The sequence below is a fragment of the Manacus vitellinus genome, unplaced genomic scaffold (genome assembly GCF_001715985.3).
Source record: "Manacus vitellinus isolate BGI_N305 unplaced genomic scaffold, ASM171598v3 scaffold_6_pilon, whole genome shotgun sequence".
NCBI lineage: Eukaryota > Metazoa > Chordata > Aves > Passeriformes > Pipridae > Manacus > Manacus vitellinus.
In genome coordinates, this window is record NW_021940750.1 from 32622580 (window position 1) to 32645252 (window position 22673).

At 41.1% G+C, this 22673-nt stretch overlaps 3 protein-coding genes across 9 annotated transcripts in view; 2 read left to right on the top strand and 1 right to left on the bottom strand.

Annotated features, from left to right (window-relative positions):
* The first annotated feature begins 999 nt into the window (after positions 1 to 999).
* Positions 1000 to 11129, top strand: ZNF839 (zinc finger protein 839). Its single transcript, XM_018082365.2, has 7 exons — positions 1000 to 2352; positions 4332 to 4583; positions 5336 to 5428; positions 5776 to 5928; positions 7029 to 7169; positions 8126 to 8264; positions 9749 to 11129. The coding sequence occupies exons 1-7, from the start codon at positions 1471 to 1473 to the stop codon at positions 10738 to 10740; spliced, it is 2652 nt and encodes an 883-aa protein (XP_017937854.1). The 5' UTR covers positions 1000 to 1470; the 3' UTR covers positions 10741 to 11129.
* On the bottom strand, positions 1363 to 20116 carry CINP (cyclin dependent kinase 2 interacting protein). Of its 4 annotated transcripts, XR_003916287.1 has the most exons (6): positions 19827 to 19908; positions 18635 to 18803; positions 17295 to 17421; positions 15624 to 15753; positions 13854 to 14131; positions 1363 to 1827 (listed from the first exon to the last, which is right to left on the bottom strand). XR_003916287.1 is itself a non-coding variant. In XM_018082367.2 (5 exons), exons 1-5 carry the CDS (start codon positions 20014 to 20016, stop codon positions 13929 to 13931), a joined length of 636 nt encoding a protein of 211 aa, XP_017937856.1. In that variant the 5' UTR covers positions 20017 to 20116; the 3' UTR covers positions 13810 to 13928. The 4 variants fall into 4 exon arrangements, 3 of the variants coding, with proteins under 3 accessions (XP_017937856.1, XP_029820123.1, XP_017937855.1); XM_018082367.2 differs by lacking the exons at positions 1363 to 1827; positions 19827 to 19908 and adding an exon at positions 20010 to 20116 and having other exon boundaries at positions 13810 to 14131; XM_029964263.1 differs by lacking the exon at positions 1363 to 1827 and having other exon boundaries at positions 13810 to 14131.
* Positions 20117 to 20123: 7 nt separating this feature from the next.
* The window catches only part of TECPR2 (tectonin beta-propeller repeat containing 2), a 43877-nt gene continuing 41327 nt past the window's right edge, over positions 20124 to 22673 (top strand). For all 4 annotated transcript variants that reach the window (XR_001921929.2, XR_001921930.2, XM_018082368.2 and 1 more), the window contains exons 1-2: positions 20124 to 20177; positions 21873 to 22024. The gene's annotated coding sequence lies outside the window, so the exon portion shown is untranslated. The remainder of the gene's footprint in view (positions 20178 to 21872; positions 22025 to 22673) is intronic.

Consider the following 22673-nt stretch of genomic DNA (forward strand, 5'->3'; position numbering starts at 1 on the left):
GCGCCTCCGCCGCCGCCCCTGCAGGACGAGGCCCCCCCGGGGCTGCCCTCGCGCGGCCGCGCGCGGCAGGGGCGGCGAGGAGCTTGCTGGCGGTGACGGAGGAGCTGGTGCAGAAGCCTGGTCCGCCCGGAGGCCGGCGCCGGCGGGCGAGCCGCGGCCGTGCTGTACTGCGGGCGGACCGCAGCGCGGCGCGAGGGCACAGGGGGCTGCTGGAGCGGCTGCTGGAGAGCCCCGGGCCGCCGCCTGCCGGCCAGGCCACGCCGCGCGGCCGCTGGGCCCCCGCGACTCCGGCGGTGTCAATCGAGCAAGTGAGCAAAGGCCCAGGGAGCAGCAGAAGGCGCTGGCCGGCCGCCGCCGCCCCCCCCTGTGCAGCCGTTGCCGGCGGGCGGCATTCAATTGCAGAACGCCGCCCGCAGCTGCAGAGCGGGGCCCAGCAGGTGTGCCTGCAGCAGGGGCCGGGCCGCGGCGGGCGCACGGCTCCTCCCGCAGAAGGTAAAACCCAGGGGCTGGGCGGGGAGGGAAAGAGGAGCCGCGCGGTACGCTCGGTTGGCGAAAATCCACGGCTCAACGGCGGGTTAATTTGCTTAATTGCTTTAAATATGTTTCTTTTTTTTTTTTTTTTTGCCTTCCTCTTCAGTAACACCTGCCCTCGGGTGTAGACTCGAGTGCCTCAACTCAAAGACACAGGCTTCAACGTGGTTTAGGAAAATCTGTATTTGAATGTAGCTAATAGCTGCCGTGGTCAGTGTTTCTGTCTGACAATATGTGCAGCGAGAACTGCTTAGAAGGGATGTTTCACAGTAGTGATGCACAGGTAGATAATGTGTGCACTTCTTACAAGAAGGTGACAGTACCTCTGCTTTCAGCCCACGTTCTGGGGTGCAGGGGTTGTCAAGTGATTGATTTGAGTTGAGGCAGAACTTTGGATGAGGAGGAGAGACTGTGAGGGAGATGATCAATAACGTGTACCTTCTCTGAATCATCACCCTGAATCAAAGTTTTTTTGAAGTGAGCACATATTATAGTGCGTTCTGGACCAGGTATTTGGCCTGTGTCATGTAGCACGCTGTAGTTCTCCTGCGTGTGGGGTTTGCTGAAGGTTATGAAGGTTGGTGATGGCGTTGACTCTGCTATTCCAAACAGGCCTGCTAGCAGGAAACAAAGCTGTGACATGGCCTCAGAGCAAACTTTACATGCTTTAGTTGAACAGCAATCACAGCAGTAAATGTGCAGGAAAACCCGTAGCTGGAAGGAAGGGAATTTATGCTTTGATGTTAAATCTGTGCTTTGATGCATTAAAATGGAAAACTTATGATGTGCAGTGGTTTCTTCAAGCTTTTCTTTAAGGGCATGTGTGTATTATCTTGATAAGTACTGTATTTATTAATACTGTATTTGTGTAATTGCAACTCTTCCTTTTTTCCACAAAAGCAGCTGGAAGCCATTTGTGTCCAAGTTCAGCCAGGACAGATGAAGGAAACTGAAAGGCCAATGACATCATTGGCACCAGTCCAGTCCAAAACTATAACGCTGAGTCAGCCGGTTGGTAGGAATTCTGGCATGCCAGGACTTGGCATTATTAATCCCCAGATAATTAGGATACAGCCTGTTTCAGGAACTGAGCAGCAGCAGCTATTCCTGCATAGTTCTTCCGAGTCTCCAGTTCAGTTGCTTATGCAGAGACCTTTGCCATCTCATGGATCGGTGTCTGCGAACAAGATTCCCACATCTAAGATGGTAAATGGACAGAAAGCTGCTCGTGCCGCAGTGTCGGCTTCAAGGTCTCCAAACACTACTGTGGCTGCAGCCAGTTCAAGTACACCATGCCTTGAAAAAAAGCAAAAGGATGACAAGTTAAAAAAATCCTTGAAGGTGAAAACTCGTTCTGGACGGATTTCACGCCCCCCCAAATACAAAGCTAAAGACTATAAATTCATTAAAATGGAGGATTTGGCTGATGGTCATCAGTCTGATTCTGATGACTACTCTGAGCTGAGTATAGAAGATGATGAAGAAGGAAAGGTGAAGGGAAAGGATGCATTATTCAGTTCTTCAAATTATAATCTGAAGCCCAAAATGTTTAAATGTCAGACTTGTGAAAAATCTTACATAGGAAAAGGAGGATTAGCAAGACATTATAAACTTAACCCAGGCCATGGACAGCTGGAGTCTTCACCTCAAAAAATACCTCTAAATAAGCCTAATGGAAGTATATTTGTGGACAATGCCTGTGGAATAAGAGAGGAAAGGATGAGTCCAGCATATTTGGATTCAATTGCTGTCACTTTAAATCATCAAAATGCACTAGCTACCAATCTGGAAGAAACTGTTGATTCAAAGGCTGGAGAAAAGGTAAAGTGTTACTTGGAAAAGCTGTCAGTTCTGTGGGAAGTAGAATGGCAGTTCTGCAGCCATATCGTCTTGTTCTGCTCAGAAATATCCACCTATACACTACATTAAACAAATTTCCCATTGAAGTGCTTTAAAAATCAAATTGTCTCTTGCAGTTTGCAGGAACAGTACTCTTGCACAGACACCTACAACTGAGTGTTCATTTGTTACTGCATGCAGTTTTCACCTTGTCTTCATAAATACATTCTTCTCTGCATTTGGATAAGAACACTCTTATTCATTTACAGCCTTTAGCATGACAGCAGGACATTATCTGCTCTATCAATTTCTGTTACTGCAATAGTGTCATCACAAAAATCTCTTTATTTTCCACACAGCAGTGGACTGCAGCTTTTCCTAGAGCAGGTGTTGAAAGCCTGGCTTTGAAACCTTGCATGCCAAATACTCTGGTGAAACTTGACTCTCTGGGTTGGAAGCTACTTCAGCTGCAAATTTTTTTCTGTGATGTTTTAAGCTGGTAACTTAAAAGTTTCTGTTTTAATATTTAAATGACTCTTAACATCTTGCAGCAAGAGCTGATGCAGCTGCTGTCTAGGAAAAAGTACTCATTTAGATGTAGGAGTGTCACATTTATTACTTTAGTTTGTACTTATGAAGTTGCTCTCAGGAAAGCAAAAATGTACAGCTTATGTTGCCAGTGCAGCAACCCAACCTCCCCTCATCCTCTACACTAATGTATCATCTTTGGAAAAAGAGAACTGCAGAATACTGAAGTTTGCTCTTTGAATTATTGTAGAGTTGTTACTTCCCTGTACAGCACTTATTTTACCCAGGATGATGAGGATTTAGAAAAGACTTAGTCTTGTATATTTTACTACTCCTGAATCCTAGATTGCGACTGTACCTGCTGCTTTTAACTAGCAAGTTCTACAAATGTGTTCTACACATTTGCACATAAACTCATTGATATGTTACAGGTTTTGGTCAAGTGAATACTTCCTAGAAAGAATAGCAGGATTATTAAAATTGCTACAATGATACAGACAGGAAGGCAATCAAGATCCCCACGCTCAACCTAGTCTGATGTCACATTTAGAACTAATTTAGTAACTTAATCCCTGGATAGAACTGACATAAATTTGCCATTTTTAGAGCTTTCCTAATCAGTAGAATAGTAGGGAGCTACTGAATGCTGAGATGCAAACGTACAGACTATGCAAAGAAGCCTGATATACCTCAGTACTATTATAAACTCCTTTCTTAAAAGATACTAGAACATTCTTAGAAATTCTAGCTTGGAAGGGAAGATGTGTTCAGTAAGAAATTACTGCTTTGAACAGTAAAAAAAATTGCCCTGAAATCACAATAACTTAGCAACTCAAAAGTACCTTTTCTATTTTTATGGGGTCCTGTAACAGGAGCTGCTTCTTAGCTGTGTTCCTTGGGAAGACTAAGAATTTTGAAATGTGGGAACTGGGCAATATATTTTGATATTCAGTTAGTGGGCTTGTCCGTGTAAGAGTTCTTGTCTTTCCTATAAATTTTTTATGCTTTGACATGGTTAGAATAAAACCCAGCTTACTCTTTGGGTATGTTTAACTGCTGAATAAGTTTTATTTCTACAACCTCTTTATTTGAAGATGATGTATTTTACTTCAAAAATATTAAATGTATTTAACTGACTTAAAACAGTTCTTTAATTATATTCCCATAATCTCTGTATTTTGGATGACATTTTGTGGATCAAAAATACTAACTTTGCAAATAATGGCATGTATGTGTTGCAGAAGTAGCAGTCTTACTAATGTGCTGGATTTATTCCACAACTTTTCTTTGCAAGTTATGTTTGTATCCAGCTTTGCATTTTTTTAATATGCTATTTGTTGTTTGCATAGATGACAAACTTAATTATAAAACTGTCTTCCTCAAAATAGTATTTAAAATGGTGAATAAATACTTTTTTCTTTCTTTTAATTAAGACTTCAAAGACTGCAGAAAGCAGACAGTTGCTGGCAGAGCAACAAAATGAAACCAGTTCAGGACACCGGGGACCAGTAACTCCAAAGGGACCTGGAAGGCCCAGACGACCAAAGAGACGTGGTCGACCAAGGATGGGTGGAAGATCCAGGTGTTCTGGAAGGCTTAGCAGACCTGGTCAGTCCCCTTCAAAGTCACTTAGTAGTGTGTCAGCAGAACACAATGTATTCAGAAGAAAAGCTAGGTTAAAAGAGGTATGGTTCTCTTCTGCAATTACTTCACAAGTGTCTTCCCCCTGCCCTCTTTTTTTTTTCCTTTTTTTTTTTAATCACTTATTTTCAAAAAAGATTTTGTTGGAATTTTTTTTTACATACTTGTGTACTGACAAGATGAAAGCCTAAGATGTCTTCTCAGAAGAAGACATTAAGTTGTCTTTTAAGAAAAAAAATACTTCCAGCAGAACAGTGGAAAAAGAGAAAATGGGATGTCAGTCTGGAAAGGGGCTTTTGACATGTAGATGTACTCTTGCTATCCTTTTTCTGGAGAAGGAAAGTTACTAGCCACTAATATGTATCTCCTCCAACACAGTAAAAATCACAAACTCAACTGGAGTTGAACAACATCAATAAAGAAAAAAAAAAAACAAGTCCACAAAGAAGGTCTTGGGGGAGGATAGAATGGGGATTAAAATCCATGCAACTAACACAGTTCACTCTTCTGTTTCCTATGTGTTGTAGATCCTTTATGGCTACTAAAGCTACTGAGGTTGCTGTTCTTTCTATGAATTGGCAACATCTGTGGGACTGAGTTTTGTCTTTAGATGAGTAGTAACTGTTCTGAGGTGTTCTAACTTAACGTTTTGGTGTTAGTTTGCATCTGTTCTCCAAGCTGCTTAAACATAGGGCGTATCTTTCAGAAAAAAAGTAGTGATATGTTATATTCTGCAAATGGGATGCATAACCTGTGGGCTGCTTTTTCCTAATAAACTCATTCTGGCTTTTGACAGTTAATACAACAGTGTGATAATGAAGACTTAATGGAGCTGGCTCTCCCACGTCTTACAAAGCTTGTTACAGTGTATGAATTTCTGTTGATGAAGGTGAGTTTTTATGTAAAAATGCTAAATTACTTTTGGGACACTTTCATTAGTATACATTAAAAGATTCCTTTAGAGACATAATTGAATTTCCTAAGTTGGAACTGTGTGGCACGTAGATGTTCCACACATCACTTCAGTCTTACAGAGGCAAAACTCTGCTAGGTCTCAACGCAAAGCCTTGCTTTTTGCTGCCTGGTTCAGTGGCATTTTGAACATTCCATAATCTTTTGACTTTAATGTTTCTGTTTTAAAATGTTGAACAAAACAAACTTGACAGATTTTAATTTCATCTTTTTTAAAATACAGGAGAAACGAGCCCTTTTTTTTTTCCCCCCTCTTATTTCTAGGTTGAAAAAGGATATCCAGCCAAAGCTTACTTTCCAGATGTGTATAGGGAATTTGAAGACTTGCATAACATGGTAAAGAAAATGGCTTATGATCACCTCAGTAATTCTGATTCTGTGAGTTGCCAGCAGCCTGTTGAAATAAAAGATGCTAAGGTAATAAAGCACTGTTTGGAACCATGATTTTTTTTCCTTTGTCTGCTTTATTTTAGATGCATTGCATTTTTAATTTTCTCTGATAGGTTTTGTTGTGCTGGTGAATTTATTTGAAGAAAACGTGATTTTTGATTAGCAAAAATAGTCATTATTGTAAAAAGTCCAACAACTTACCAAGAAGAAATAAAGAAGAATAAACTAGAATTGTAGTTTTATGTCAGTGGATACAACTAGAAATATAAAAAGCAATTCTAGCAGTGCTGATACCTGCCTTGCATATCTAGGGTAGTATGAAGCTGCATGTTACTGAAAGGTGTATTTGGCATTAACTGCTGATAAAAGTACATCCTGATGTTTGATAAGGAAGGAGGGTCTATATTTAAAATAAGTGACCTTGATTTAAAGCGATAAGTAGTTTCATTGCAAAATGAGGACAAACTGAATGCATCTATGCAGTTCATAGTCATAACTAACAAATGTGAAAGGCAGTGAACACGTTAATAAAACTGCAGACTATTATTTTAGTGATTTCACATTTGTTGTTTGTGAAGCTGCATCTAGAAAGACAGATGGAACCTCTTTCTTTTTTCCCTTCTGTGTTAATGTGCACTCTTAATATAGAATGATGCTCTTTAAAAAAGAAAACCAAAACAAGACTAAACCAAAACCCAAAACAACCCTACCTTGATAAGATGAAACATAGGAGTGGAATGTGAGGAGGGGGGAAAAGAATCTTTAACCTACTCGGAGATACTCTAAACAGGAAGACTTTAAATGTTTTTTTATATGATAGCCTCAACAACCTTCTTTATTAAACTCTGCTCTGAGTAACTCTCTCTGGATTCTATATATAACCATTGTACTCCTGATTCTTTTGAGTTTGCCTGTTAATAGTCACCTTCAAATGAAGGTCATGTATCAATGTGGAGCCTGGTAGAAAACAGGGGAGTCTAAATACTTGCAGTGAGCCGTGATGACTGTCAGGCTACACACTGTGTAGTTCTAGTTCAGCTTTAAGAGAACTAATCCACATTTCAGCATTTATGCATTCAGATTTGAGAGGTTAACTTTTACTTTTTTCCCTACATCTGTTTTTAAAGGTTGCTGAATCGCTGGGAATTACAGAAATACTCACTGGAGAACGAAAGACAGAAGGTGCAGACTCTTGTTCACAATGTGTAATTAAAATGGTTAGTGAGCAAGTGCCTGTGGAGATACTGGGACAAAAACGGTTAGCTGAGGTATGGAATACCTTTGTGAAAGTTAAAAGTGAAACTGAGACAAATTAAAACTTGTTAAAACAAAATCATATTAGTATTATCTGACTTGGGTTAAAGTATGGCTTTTGTGGTGTTCAGAAATACTTAAAGTACTTTCTACTGTGGTATCATAGCAGGGCCTATTAACTAGCACATTAAATATGTACTTTGGGAAGATACTTGGTAGCATTCAGGACAGAATCTCAAAGGCTTACAGGTAATGTCATGATATGGGGATGGAAGGATTTTGTGGAGATTCTAGTAAATGGGGGCCCAACAAATTCCAATAACTTGTGTTGGAGGAAATGGCCTAACCTACAGCAGGCTTGGAGATGGGAGAAGTGGTTGCTGTGCTAATTGGTGGTAGATAGAGGGGCACAAAAACAGTTCCTTTCTTTCTGACAAGTCGCTTGACCAGCTTTAGTCTGTCTGCAGTTTAGCTGTAGCAGAAAGCCGTGTTTGCTCTTCTTGGATGTCACATCTCTGTGGTTCATCCCCTTGAATTATCTACTTTTTGTTTAATCCAGAGTTGTTCGTGGTGGTAGATAAATTAGACTAGTGCTTTTTTCATTTTCTGCCTGATAGTGTTTTCTTCATGAACCAAACAATGCTGGGCAAGCTGTGCCTGTATTGAAGCTGGACAGAGCTTACAGCAGCTTTCATGGGTACAGCTAATCACAAAGGCTCGAGGAAATCCTGTAATGTTGAAGCAAGGCCAGATTATTTCAACCAAGAATCAGAAGTAATTGGTGGCATTTTGGCAAAGTGTGATAGCTGTGTTTAAATCCTTACCTTTTAGGAAGACCTGTAGCATAAATCCTGTTTTCAAGCATCATCAGGTTCAGCTTCCCCAAAGTGCTCCACAATTAGTTTGTGATCTTTTCCAATATTGTCAACTGTTATGGTGGCAGCCAGTTAATCATCTCTTGTATTGACAGAACTCAGGGGAGGAACTGTTGCCACCAGCCAAGAGGACCAAGTTAGAAGACATAACAGAGAATGTGAATAATGCTTATGCCAGTCAAGATGAAGTGAAAGAAAAGAGTGGGAATTTGTGTACACTGTTTGAAAAAGATGGTAACCTCTTCACATTTACCAATTCTGTTCTGTTCATACAGGAGCTGAACAAGTCTCTTGTTCTTCAAGCTACCGTGGGTTTTGTCTTGGAAGTTTCATTTCTTAACTTGTTCCCCAGGTCCTTCAAAAGCAGTAGTTTAACTGGAAAGGCCTCATGGATAATGCAGACCACAGCAGTAGTTCAATTCTGGATGCATGATAATCCAGTTATTGATACTACTGCAGTACTGTGAGCATGGTACTGTCCTCTGCTGTGTGCTTCCTGTCCATCCCATCCCTCATAGTGAGGATGGTGCCATGACCATTGTGTCAGCTGTGGGAGAGCAGAGGAAGAGGAAACAGAGTGTGTGTCCTTCCTCCTTGGCTCAGCAGGCTGCAATAGCAGAATTACCAGAGCTTAGTGGATCTTGGGGGAGTGCCAGTGCAGGCTGCCCCTCAGATTGGCAGGGTAGCAGTGAAAAGAAAGAAAATCTCGAGTAAGATGTGTACCTCAGTACCATCATCTTGCTTTGTAAATGCCTTTTTCTGCTGTTGCTGTAAGCAGCTTTGCTCTTGCCCTTTGCATGTCTTTCAGTCAACGGTGGTTTTTGTTTCCCTCACTTAGTTTGTTTTTCTTTCTCTGTATGACCATGCTTATTTCTTGCTGTACTGTGTTTTTTTTCTGGGATATGAGTTTTCAAAAATTTTTTTTCACTTGTATCTGCTAGTCGGGCTTTTGCTAGTCTACAGTGCAAAAAGTTAAAAACAGTCCCTTCTGCACTGTTAGGCCTCCTTTGTTGTGCAGTGATATCTTTCATAACAAAAAACCCCCAAACCAACCTACTTGTTCCTTTTGACCTGCAATAATAAAAACTGGCAGGTCATACTACTGCATCTTAGTAGTTATTGTGATCTGGCACTTGGTCCAGGTCCAGGAATTGGTAAAACACTGCATTTCTAGTGTGTTTTACCTTTTCTGCCGCAGGAAGAAAGTGCTGCTGGGGCTGTTAGCACAGTTAATTAATATGTAATAACTTGATGAAATGTCTGAGTCCAGGATGAGCTTAATTATCAACAGAAATTTTATCAAGTTTAAATGCTTCTGTCAGCTTACTAATGGTGATGGGGATGAGCAGCTGACAAGTTTGTGCCCGGTGAAGTCTTTATCTTTTAATGTTACTGACTGCATGACAGATGGAAGACAATTGAGTTTGACTTTCAGACCAGGTTGTTTTCAGGATTAACAGAAAAATTATGCTTTTTAATATATCTTACTATAGAAATACTGATAATATATCATTATGCAAAAATTCCTTAAGTATTTTTATACTAAATTTCTCATTGGGAAGTTCTGTGGAACTTGTAGGTGCTTCAGGTTTGCTAATTTGGGGGAAGAAAGCAGGGAAGTAGTCTAGCTTTCCCTCCAAAATTATTGCTGAAAAATAGTTTTCTGGTCATGCAATATTAGATTGCCCAACAAAACTATATTTCTTTCCCCTTTTCAGGTTTTAATCCATTAAATGGAGAAATCCTGCTTTCAGAAGATAGGCATATCACTTGCTGCACAACTGGAAGTACATTACCAACAGCAGAGGAACATAATTCACTTGCTGATTCAGGAGTTAGCATCGCTGCTGAAAATTCAGGTACCTTCTCCCAGACCGTGGAAATGAGGATAGAATATTCCCAGCCTGTGAACATACAGGGACCAGATCTGGCAGGTGACGCACCCCTGGTGCACACTGAGGTCGTGCTGCCTGCTGAAGCAGATGGTTCACCAGAGCTGGTTCAGGGGCACTTTGTGAGTGAGAATGTGGTGGGTGGACTGGCAGCTCCGGAACTTTGCAGCTCCGTGTCGGAGCACGCAGGGGGCAGTCAGAGCACTGACTTACCAACGAGTGAGGAAAATGGCCACAATCAAAAATATCAGGAACTGCGAGAAGAAAACCCTAATTTTGCAATTAAAGAACATTCTGAGCAACTTTGTAACGCTGGTATGACTGACGAGATGCAGGAACTTGAAAAGGTTTTTTCAGCAAACGTTGTGCCAATAAACTACCCACACAGTGCTCAGGCTGAGTCGCACCCAGACGCTGTCCAGGGAGCCTCCCTGTCTGCTCATGTGAACCATGAAAATGCTTTTAAAAACCAGACTGACTATTCTTGTGGGACAGAGGAAGCACATGAGCTGGCGAATACAGTAACTGTAGATGAAACTGTAGCTTTTGAGATTTCCGATGAGAGCCATGATTTTTTGTCTCAGGGACACGAACAGATTTTTATTCAGACTTCAGACGGGCTTATCCTGTCTCATCCAGACACTGCTGTTTTGTCTCGGGCAGAGGGCATTGTTATTGTAACTGATTCCAGCGGTACTACAATGCACATTCGTACACCTGAGGGGATACCTTTGGAAACTGTGGAAGCACTACTGGCAATGGAGGCAGGTGGCCAAAGTGAAGACATTTTGCTCTCGCAAAGTGAATTGGAGCCATAAATTAGAAAAACCCTATAAGCTTTCTTCTGGAAAAGACTGGTTATAAAATGTATATTTTTCTAATGTGAATACTGAGATAATTGAAATTTAACTTATTTGTAAACTGTTTCTATGCCCTGTACTTTTTATAACTTATGTTTATATAAATCTAGCAGCATTGCAACCAAAAATTCTAGAATTAACATTGTTCTATTTGCTTTATATGTTGGGGATGGGTGGAAAGTAGAAATCTGTCAACCCTAAAATTGTTGCACTGTTCCCTTTTGTTACCTAATTCCTTCTCTCTCTAGCCATCTAAAAATGCAGTAAGTTGTACTGCTGTTCAGCAGTGATGTGCTGTGTACTGGCAAGCTGTATATGGGTAAAATAAAAGCTATATTAAAAATGTGCATTTTCTGTGCCACTGAGATTACAAAACACTTTTTGGTATTGCAGTTTTTCGAAGTGTGAATATTCATTAGCATCTAGACTTGATGCACATAAATCTGCCTGGAAAAATGGGCAGTTTTAAGTATAATCCACAGTTGGGCATTACAGGAACAATGTGACAGCCTAGCTGATCCTTACTGAAATAACCATCCACAGAGTTAGTGACAGAAATAGCCTCAAACAAGATCCGATTTGTACTGAACTGCTGGAAATGTATTTAAGTTTTGTGTAATGTTCATCCACACCTTTAAAAATTGCTGCTACTTAGACAAAAATGGGAAGGTGCATAACTAGTGATCTGATTTTCCTTAATGAGGTACCAAATTCTCTTTTGCTTTAGTCTGCAATGGCCTATTTTTGTGAGACTGGTATTACACGTTTTTCCTTTCACATGATGCATCCTTTATCAGTTCTACCCTTTGACCTTCCTAGTAATTTCACACTGCCTTGCACTGTTTAATCATAATACAAAGGTATCTGTGACTCCCTGTTTCTCTAGGCAGGGAGAAAACTTGGCAAATCACTTGGCAATGGCTATCTCGTATTTTTGTCATACTTTCAATACGATCCTTAGATAATGTATTTTTGTGGAGACCTCCCAACAGCTTCTTGCCCAAGGCACTGTCTTGTCTTCCAAGAAGTTTTAAGAGGTGAAAAAGAACAGTGTTGAATGAGTAGACATTACTGTAAATTGGTAACATATCCTTAAAATGTGTGTGTCATCTCATTACTAAATAAAGGAGGCTCCTGAGATAACTGGACACATCCACTAAGGACCTTGATCTGCAGGAGAGCTGTTTTGTTGATAAATGAAATATGAACACGATTTTTTTCATGGTATTGTTACTGAAGAACAACACAAAAAATTGAGTCTAAACAGGAGAGAGAACAACTTAGAGGTGAAATAATCTATGTCCCTTTAACGTAGCTGGTTTGGTTTTATTTGTTTGGTTGGGTTTTCTCTTGGTTGCCTAAGTAGAAGATGAATTTGATTAGTCAAAGCACTGCCTTTTAGGTGTGGTTGTGAAAGATGCTCTGTATTAATGAGCTCCTGTCTGGTGGTTGGGTTTATGGTGTAGTGTTTGATTTGGGTTTTTCCCCATCTTTGTTTTATTAGGAGGTGGTAATGGCCAGAGGATACAGACCTACCCTGTAAGTGAAGGTAGCATATAAAGGCAGATTCTGCTGGTCTTTCAAAGTCTTTGATTGCAGTGAGCAATTCTTTATTACACTCTTTTGTACTGGCTGTCTAATCACTACATCTGAAGGCTTCAAATATAACAATCAACTGCTTAGAGCTATAATGACAAAACATCTCTGCAATGATTTTGCAGTAATCTTCCCATGTCTGACAGCAATCAATAAGCAAGGGGGTCTGTGAATACGAAGACCTCTTCCTGAAGAGCTTATTTCCTCTAAGAAACAAGCAAACCACAATTTCCACCTGTGCAGAAAATGAATATTTGCTTCATTTCTGTCTTCCCTATTGATTTGCACATGCTGGGAAATACAATACACCTACTCCCATCTTAAAAGAACAATCCTATATGTGAACCAATCTTTTCTCCTTGGAAAATATTTTTGAAGTATGAAGGTGTTTCCATAGTGACACGGGTCTGGCCCTACTCAGATAAATTAAAGTGGCTGTTAAACTAGGTGGAACACTTGCACTGAAAAATAATAAAACCCAACAAAGCTGTTCCTAACTGATTGTGTTCTCCTTGAGCTACAGCAGAATTGCTTTTTAGACACTAGAAATTTGGGCTAAGAATAGAACTCTATTAGCTGTCAGAAAGAACCTCGTTCAACACAGCAACACGTTGAGAAAACTTTACCAATTCGTGTCTGTCTGTTCTGTTACTGCAGCAAACTTATCAAGCTTATGAGGTTTCAGCCTAGAGCCAGTTAAGTAAGTGATGCTGCTTTAGCTATCAGTACAGAGAGGCAAACGAAAATCACTTGATATCAGTAGCAGTAATCCAAGGAAAAACTCACAGAGCCCTGTGAGGTGGAGGAAACAATATAGGATACGGCCCTGACTGAAGGAGGTCTTCTATTTATTGAATAGATGCTTTCATGAAACATCTCTAAGAGAAAAAGTTAAAATTAATAAAGAGAAAAGACATTTTTATATGACTGTGGAATGCTGAGTTGTACTAAATCTTCCCAGCGTGGTAGTTCAGGCTTGGATCACTCTTGAAGGGTGATGCACCTAACACCACCAGACTCAAAACCAAACCAGAATTTACACTATTGTCTACAACTGCATTTCAGAATCACATACCAAACTGTGTGGATCCTTTTGGATCCTGCCTTTTTTTGCCTTCCTCTTCTTCACTTATGAAGCCAGTACAAAAGCACTCGTCCTGTTAAATCATGCAAAAGACCCCCCATGAAAGATCATGAAGTGCTGAAATTCTATGGCCAAAGGGACCGTGTAGGTCCTTCAGATTGTCAAGACTTGGAAAGAAGTAACATTCTTTGCTGTAGCTGTCTATGTGCTTACTTCTTCCTGATTATAGGGGACTTAGCCTCCTACCTGTATCCTCTCTACTGCTCTTAAAACGGATAAAACAACCCAAACCAGATTGTCCCAAGCAGAAACAGGAGTATCAGCTAAGACAAAATAATAAATACAAACAGAGAAAAACTTTTTTAATAAGTTTTACAAAAATTCAACTTACGTGGTAAACCTTGAAATTTGCCATTTCAGTTTCATGTAAGCATCACTAGAAGCCAGCCATGTAACTTTTGGAATTCTAGCACTTTCTGTGTCCTGTCTCCAGCAGCATGGCTTCAAGTAGCAGTGTGCTGCTGTTCTCAATGTAAGGCTGGTATAACCACGATGATAAATACACCATCAGCAGATCCTGGTCAGCAGAATGAGCTATGTCTTGTACAATTGCTTGCTTGAGTTGTAGTTCCTTCTTGTACATTTCGGAGAGCTTCAAAGAGACCTCGTCTGGAATGGATTAAAAAACCCAGCACATTGACCAGAATATATCAGCGATTCTCTACAAGTTAAATTACACTTGAAATATGTGGATCATTAAAAAATCCACCTACCTTACATAAGCTATTGCCCAAATACAGACACCTTGTTTTTTAGAGCATTAATCATGTTTTTACACTAGAATATCAAATGCTAAACAATTTCCTCAGCTTTGGGATATATTTTACACACATCTGATTTTGACATGAGTCCCCATTTAATTCTAGAATAAGCAGTGGTATTGGTTCTCAGAATCCACCAGAAAATTAGCAATTAGAATCAATAATTATCAATTATAGCTATTCCTCAAATAACTGAAATTTGATTTTAAAATCTGGTAATGCTATCCTGCAATACAAGCTTCACATTTTAGAGTTCCTACTGATTTTAGCTAAACTAAAGAATGCCCCCACATGCTGTCAGGCACTTCAGCAATGCATGATCACCAATGAGTGATATCAATAATGAAAAACAACAGCGAAAAACAACAGCAAAAACCCCAACAGACCAAAACTGAAGTAATGTAAAAACTAATACTGTTACTAGCTATGTTAGTAATACTGGCAGGGGGATTAAATGCATCTGTATAATAATCTTTAATTGTCTGACTTCCTAAAAAATAACCATACAAATTATTTTTAAAGAGAGACTGATCCTGTGTTTCTGACTTAGCCTGAACTATCACTGCCTGCAGAAGGATTTAGTCTTTCATGCAGTAGACAGCATCACTAAATGATTCAGTCACAATGGGTGTTTTGATAGCAGTTGTCTTTGTCATTCTTACCCTTTTAAGCTGACAGAAACTAATACATAAAATTCCTGCTAAATTGTGGTAGTGAAGAAGCAGGGCTTCACGTGACTTCCACTTCACAAAGAAGGCATTTGGTTTGCATGCAATCAGGCTTCTCTTGAATTCAGACAGTCTTAAAACTGGGGTAATACCAGTTGGGAGGCAGTACCTTTTGCCATCAAGTGAATGCTAAAAGAATTAACAGTAGACAGTAACATTTCTTTACTTGTCTTGACTGACACTGAGATCAGAGGTATTTTTCTTTGGCTGCCTGCAGAATTAACTGAGGTATAGCTTGCTCTTTGCATTCAAGGACTTAATTTCAGTGTCAAGCAGCTAAGCCTACAGCTTAACACCACCAAGTTGCACATAAATCTCTCCCTTCAGAGGACGTGGCTGTTGCAGCTTGGCCACTGTGAGCTGCTGACAAGCTTAGTTCTGTGCTGTAACTGTTGCATGGCAGACAATGCCTGGCACTTCACACAAGCAGGGATCAGCAGTAACCCTGAGCCAAGTGGTGCATTCATGTGTTTATTGATTAGTCAGTTGTAAAGGAGACATATACCCTCTCTCAGGCAAGACATCCAGATAAAAGGGTTTACTTTTCAGTCTTAAATTAGATGACATCAAAGACACAATGTAGTTAGCTAAGATAATCAATATTTTACTTACAGAAATATGGTGTGGGCCATGTATGAAAGAAGGGTGCTGTGCAATTCCCAGCTCCATGGTGGAATGCTTCCAAGTCACAGATTGCTTTAGTAGTCAAAGTAAGCTTTTCCATTTTCAGTTGTATTTTTGTCTGAAAAAATAATGTATGTGTAATCTTAATGAACATCTCAGGAACATCAGGCTACTATAATCTCAAGGATTTTTTAAAAACATGCTATTTACGAAGGCTATTTAGTCTTAGTATTTCTAAATCACAGAGAGACATGACACCTGGAATCTATATATTTAATATGAGATATCTTGAAATTTTGAACACTGCAGATATGACTGATTTTGCACATTCTTTTGTTTCTCTCATGTAGAAATAAACTAAAGCTTTCTGTCATTTTTTCTCTCTCTAGGTTTTTCCTATAGCAATTTAGCACTGGGGAAAAACATCAAACAAGTGTAGCACAAGCCTTATCAACATAGGTTTTCTTACACTACCATGTAAAAATGTCTTAAATTTGATTTCAAAAGATCAGCAGCAGGTGAGAAAAGCAGCTCAAGCTACTACTGACAAGGTATCTAGGCTGATCTAACAGCCTGCTTCAAAAAACAGGTCATTCCATCCACTTGCTTCATGTTCACCTGACTTTGTGCATTGCTGATGGGGATGAATATTTACAACAAAATGGAGCTTGCATTAAGATACTTAAAGTATCTTTAAGTCCAGCAGTTAAAATATAAACTCATAAGCTGGTATAAACTCATAAGGAATGAAAAATAAAATAGATCATTGTAGTTATGTTTAGTATCCAATCTAACACTGTTTAGACTTGTATTACTCAGGAATAGTAAAAAACTGAATCAACACACTTGGTAGTCTGAATACAAAATTACCTCAATGGAAAAAGACCCCAATGAAAAAACACACAAATTACTGTTACTTTTTCCCCCAGCACAAAATTTGAGGGAAATCTAGCTCATTTCCTGCTTTTTCTAAATACTGGATGACTGGTATGCTGCCTATGTAAAAAAAGGAGATCTACCATCTTTTTAATGGGCCTCCACTTTGGCAGAAGGCTGTAAAAGTTATTTTTAATATGAATTTTAAATTACAGTTTCAGGCAGAAAAATACAGTTTGTTTCTTGTCAAACTGACAGGTGGCATTAATTCCTAGCAATGCATCCAGAAAAAAAAGGGTTACATAATAATTATCTTACTCCACTCTCTAGAGAAGGAGATCTGCACAGCAAATGCAGGTAGGCAGACTAAAAATATAACTGCATTACGTCTGATCAAAGACAGCTGCAAGGATATGATGGCAGGTAAAGCACTACTTTATGCTTTGTTGTTTCTTTTGTTCTAAACGGAGAGAATATCCAGTATGAGAGAATATGTGCAGTTTTAGAATGCATTCTTTGTACAACTTATTTCCAGATCACTTTATAAAGGGAGGAGTAGAATTATAAACAGAAGGCAGATGTAAAACCAACTTTCAAATTTACCGATCAGGCAAATAAATGGTGCATGCTGGATTTATAATCATTTAGGTTTGAAGCCAAAGAACTATGAAAGAAACCCCCAATTTTCTGTCTACAATAAATACTGGAGAACATTTCCTTATGTCATATTTGAGCACACTTGGAACTGATTCATATCGACTAAGATTGGAAAATGAGTGTTACCATCTGCTTTAAGGTCTCGAGTAATTCTGCACAGCAATTGTCCAGTTCTTCGTTGTATCTTGGGGTTGGCTTTTCAGGTTCTGTGACACTGTTATCACATGCTATCTCCAGTTTTCTGTCTTGAAATCTAAAATAGAAACATAAGGCAGAGTAAACAACTGCATATAGGTTTACTTGAGCTGTGCAGATTTAAAATCCATGTGGCCTGATCCTACAAAATCTCTCACAGATTGTTCGTGAGAATACCTACATAAAAACTGCACAAGGCCATGAGAACAAATAGGGATGACACCACAATCCTCAAGAGAAACACAGACCTACTCTACCTCAGAGCATGTGCTTGAAAACGGTGTGCTTGCAGGTGTTAAGATAACACTTTTTCCCTCTGTGTTGGAGGTTGTTCTCCCATAATGGAAAAGGTTTGCCCAGGCTTCATCTGCTCTGGATGACAACCTGGTGCCTCACCACAAACTCATATTTGTGCACAATTTAAGCCAAGACATTCATCTGTGAACCCAGAGCAGCCAATGTACAGACACCTACCCTGCCTGGTAGACTTTAGAGGGAGCTGCTAGAGAGCAAAAGCAACATCTGGCACCATTACAGCAAAATACTCCTCAGCTTGTACCTGTCAGAACCCTGTCAGGCAAACTCTCTTCAGCTGTCAGGACTCTGGAGAAGCTTCTTCTCACAACCCTCTTAATTAGGTTTTTCTTTACAGTATCAAAATAATAGCTCGACCAAAGTGAGGTGGTTTTGGTTTTTTTGGTTTTTTTTTTTGTTTTTTTTTTTTTTAGTTTTTCACCTTTTTTGTTGTTTTGTTGGTTTTTAGTTTTGGGGGTTTATGTATGGTGGTGATGTGGTTTTTTTGTCTGTTGGGGTTTTTTTAAGTCATTACTGTTAAAACTTTTTTGTCTGTACAAATCACTGATTCTTTCTTCAAATCTGTTGAACTTTTCGCTTGAGTGAAACATGTAAAATATGTAAGAGAGTAAGGGAACTCACGTGGGTGAGATTTATAGATTTTAACTTTGTGGATTATATAAGTATTTTAAATATCTGTTATGTTTGACTACGTAAAAGAAATGTTTTCCATTTCTTGCAAATGACATTACTTTATGAGATTACTTTAATCTTTACGAGACATTTATTATTTGAATATAAATAGTTTATGTAACCCAAAAGTGCAGCTGCTGAGTTTGATCTAAGAGCTAGCTTACCCACTGTGGCATGTTTTCTCTCCTGTCTCCAAAAAGAACTTTTTAGTGAAGAAAACAGATTAATCTCACAAAAAAGGCAATCTTTACACTGTCTTTATTTCTGTGTATTAGCATACTTACTGCTCACTGATCTTCATGTTGACTATTTTGTTTGCCACAGTAAATCCATTATCATTCAGTCTCTCCCATTTCATCATTAAATTATGCCAGTCTGCTGCATTATCTTTAATTTTTCTTGCACTGACAGATAAAACAGGCCTTCTTGGAGTACTATCAGCAGGACTTTTTGCTGTATGAGAAAATAAAGATATTGAAGCCATTTAAAGCATACAGAAATAAATCAGTGTCTATCAGCAGTTTGTGTGAATGATTTCCGTGCTCTACTGGAGAATATTGATTTAAGTAAAACAGAATTTACATTAACTGTCTCTGGTCATGAAATCTAATTCCTCATCTATCAGCCTTATTACTATTTATAAGAAAACAAGGTTATTTAAAGAACACAAGCACATTCTGCATGTGATATTGCAGCACGGACAGCAGCATCTTTGCAGAGCTGACTAATCTAGCAGTCTTCTGACAGTCAAATACTAATGCAGTATAGGAAATCACGGCAACAATTACTGCATGCGTCCAGTGCTCATGCCATGAAAAGTATGAATTAATTCATGGCAACACACGAGCTAGAAGAGTTTGGGGGAAGGCTGAGTCCTACTGCAGACAGTGGGCACTTTACTGCTTGAGCACAAAGCCCACATCTCATGGTGTCTCCCTGGAGCCCAGAGAGCAACAGGGACCTGCAACACATCCCTCTGAGCACACGAAGCAGCCCCACCTTCACACATCAGGCACTGCCCGAGCAGCCAACGCAGGGCTCCACACCAAGCAATAACACCCTGCCTGCTCGTTTGCTGGCTTTAACTTTTATCCACAGAGACGCCCGAAAAGTGGTCCCAGATGTGAAGGCCACACATAATCACAGAATGGATCAGGCTGGAAGGGACCACAGTGGGTCAGCTGGTCCCACCCCCTTGCTGAAGCAGGGTCATCCCAGAGCACAAGGCACAAGATTGCGTCCAGATGGTTCCTGGATATCTCCAGTGAGGGAGACCCCACACCCTCTGTGGTTAATCTGTCCCAGTGCTCGGTCACTGCACAGTAAAGTTCTTTCTCATATTCAGATGGAGCTTCCTGTGCATCGGTATCTGCCCGCTGCCTCTTGTGCTATTGCTCGGCACCACCGAGCAGTGCCCTGCTCCATCCTCTTGGCACCCCCCTTCAGATATTTATACACACTGATGAGGTAACACACATGGTGCGACACGGGTGTCCTCCGCTCCTCCCGGGGCACCGCCCACACCCGGGCGTGACAGCGACATCCCGGCGGGCTGGCGGGGCACCACGGGCACATTAAACCTCGTTAGCTCACCAAGGAACCACCAGGACCCGCCTCCGGCTGCTCCCCCCGCTCCCTCCCGCTCCCTCCCGCACTCACCCGCCATGGCGGGCCCCGCCGCCCGCGAAGTTCGCTCACGTCCGGCCCCGCCCAGCCCGGCCCGCCGAGCGGCGCAGCCACCGGGGCCGCCGCCGCTCCGCCGCCTCGGGGCCCGGGCAGCGCCGCTCCCGCCGCCCCTCCGTGACGGGCCGCCCGCGCTCCGGAGCGGTGAGTGCAGCCGAGCCTGCGGGACGGCCGGGGGCTGCCCGGCTGTCGCTGCCCTCCCCGGGCGCCGCCGGCGGGGGCCTGCCCGCGGCCGCCTGTTGCGGGCGGTGCTCCTGGCCGGCCCCCGGGCTCGGCAGCGCCGGGTGAGGGGGCTCGGGGCGGGGGCTCGGCGGCTGTTCCCGCTGCTCGAGGGGCTGCGCCGCCCGCCCCTTCCCGGAGCGCTGGGTCTGGGCGGTAAATCCGGCATAAGCCGAGGTAAAGCCGGCGGGAAGGCGAGGCAAAGCCGGCGGGAAGGCGAGGCGGCCCCGCGGGTGTCCGGCCGGGAGCCCCCGGCTCTGTCCCTGTCCCCTGGCGGGAGCTGCGGCCCCGCAGGGGGCGAGGAGGCACCTGTTGGAAAGGAGTGGTTTGGAACATCTGTCGGAATATGGTCGTGCGTCTGAGGAAGGGAGGTTAAGATAAAGTGTAATAATGGCTTCAAACTGAAAGAGGGCAGGCATATATATTAGGTATATAATAGACATTAGGTATATGCATGGTATTAAGAAGATGGATATTTGTATGATATTAGGAAGAAATTCTTTACTGCGAGGGTGGAACGGGTTGCCCAGTGAAGCCGTGGATACCCCATCCCTGCAAGTGTTCAGGGCCAGCTTGAATGGGGCTTGGAGCAACCTGGTCCTAGTGGAAGGTGTCCCTGCCCATGGCAGGGGGGTTGGAACTGGATCATCTTTTAAGGTCCCTTCCAACCCAAACCTTCTAGGATTCTATGAAGGATTCCTAGGGAAGATGAGTGTACTCATCAGCATGAGTACAGCCAGGCTTCCCTGGCTTCTCTTGGCATACTGGGATGCACAGTGACACTGGATTCTACTTCTGTCCTTTCCATCTCTTTTGTCTAGATTTGTTCGTTGGTTTTACAGTCTATTTTTTATTATTTCAAAGAGAAAATAAACAAACCTCATTTCAGCCAAAAATTCATGAGCTGTGTAAAGCAAAGTGTGTGTTAATCAGGTAACCGTGACCTGTGTGCTGCTGATCCTTTACCTGAGCACAGGACACAAGAAATCAGAGCTCCTTCGGGGGTGTGTGCATCTGTGTTCTCCCCTCTACTTGGCAGCAGTTTGCTGTAAAAACCTCTGGTGATATGGCAGTCAGGTACCCTGCTCTGGAGCTAAAGGTGTGAGAAGTATTAGAAAAGAAAACAGCTTTCCTCTTTAGTTGGCAGGATCTAGTTGAGAACAGAGGCTGTTGTGTTTAGCTGTGGTCATAGATATGAGTTTGTTTATGCTCTGAAGAACTTAAATGTAAGTTTTGATGCCACAGATTAAAAAAAAACCAAACGGAGCTGTTGTCCCTCTTGTCCAAACAGGACACTTGGGCTCAGAGAAATGCAGTGACAGCTTTAGCTTCCCGCAGTCCATCTGTGGCATACCCTGGCACTGAACCTTTAACCACTGCCTGTCTGCTGAACCAGGGGATTATCTCTCTCTTTAGCTGCCTCTGTTAGGCAGCACTGAACCTTATTCCTGTTTCTGAGACCAGAGAAAATAAAATTAAAAAGTCCGCTTTTCAGAACATAGCCTTGAATGCAGTATTTGAAAGCGTGTTGTGAACTTTGTGAAATGAGAAGGAGGAAGGACTGTCTGCCTGGTGATTGTTTTTGATGTGGTATTTTTCTCCACTTTATCTCTGCTGCAGGACAGCTGCTTAGCACAAGCTGATTTGCCCTGTACGGCTGTTATGTACTTCAGAATAACTGTGGCTGAGTGAACAGAGGGAACGTACACATCCAGTTCCAAAATCTACCTGAGAAAATAGATTATATCCCCTGTTTGCCTTGGATTAATGAGGTAGGAAAAGCAGATAACAATTAATCCTAAAACTGTTAATAAAGAGGAAGAGAGTCCATGTGATGCACAACTGTCATTAGAGGATATTGAAGACTTTAGAATCAAAAGCAGAGAATTGTGGCATTTGTGCAGGTGTTTTGAATGTGAAGGCCACATGGGAAATTTTCTAGTCCCTTGTACATTTGTTTTGTATACATAAAATTACTTAATTACTAGTATTTGTAGTAAAGTCATGGGTTTGAGCTTTTAGTTACATGTTTTTACACAAGCAGTGCAAGTGTTCTGTTAGTCTGTAAAAAACACTCAAGATGAAACTAATTTGTGTATGATAGCAAGAAATTATAGTTTATGAATAAATTTTTACATTTTTTGATTTTACAGGGTGAATGGATTATAGAGAAAAAAAGTGAATTTCATTTTATTACAATTTTGTCGTCAGAGAATATTGAAATAAGATTATATATTATATGAAGAGTGAGAACCCTAACCTAACAGCAGTTTTTAAACTTAACTTAGTACGTGACAAGAAATAATTTCTCCCCTTGTTTTCTGTTGGTGGGAAGGAAAACTCTACCAAATTTTCCCTTTCTTTAATCTTTTTTTTTTTTTTTTTAAATTGAATGTAAACTTACAAAACATGTATCAGGTT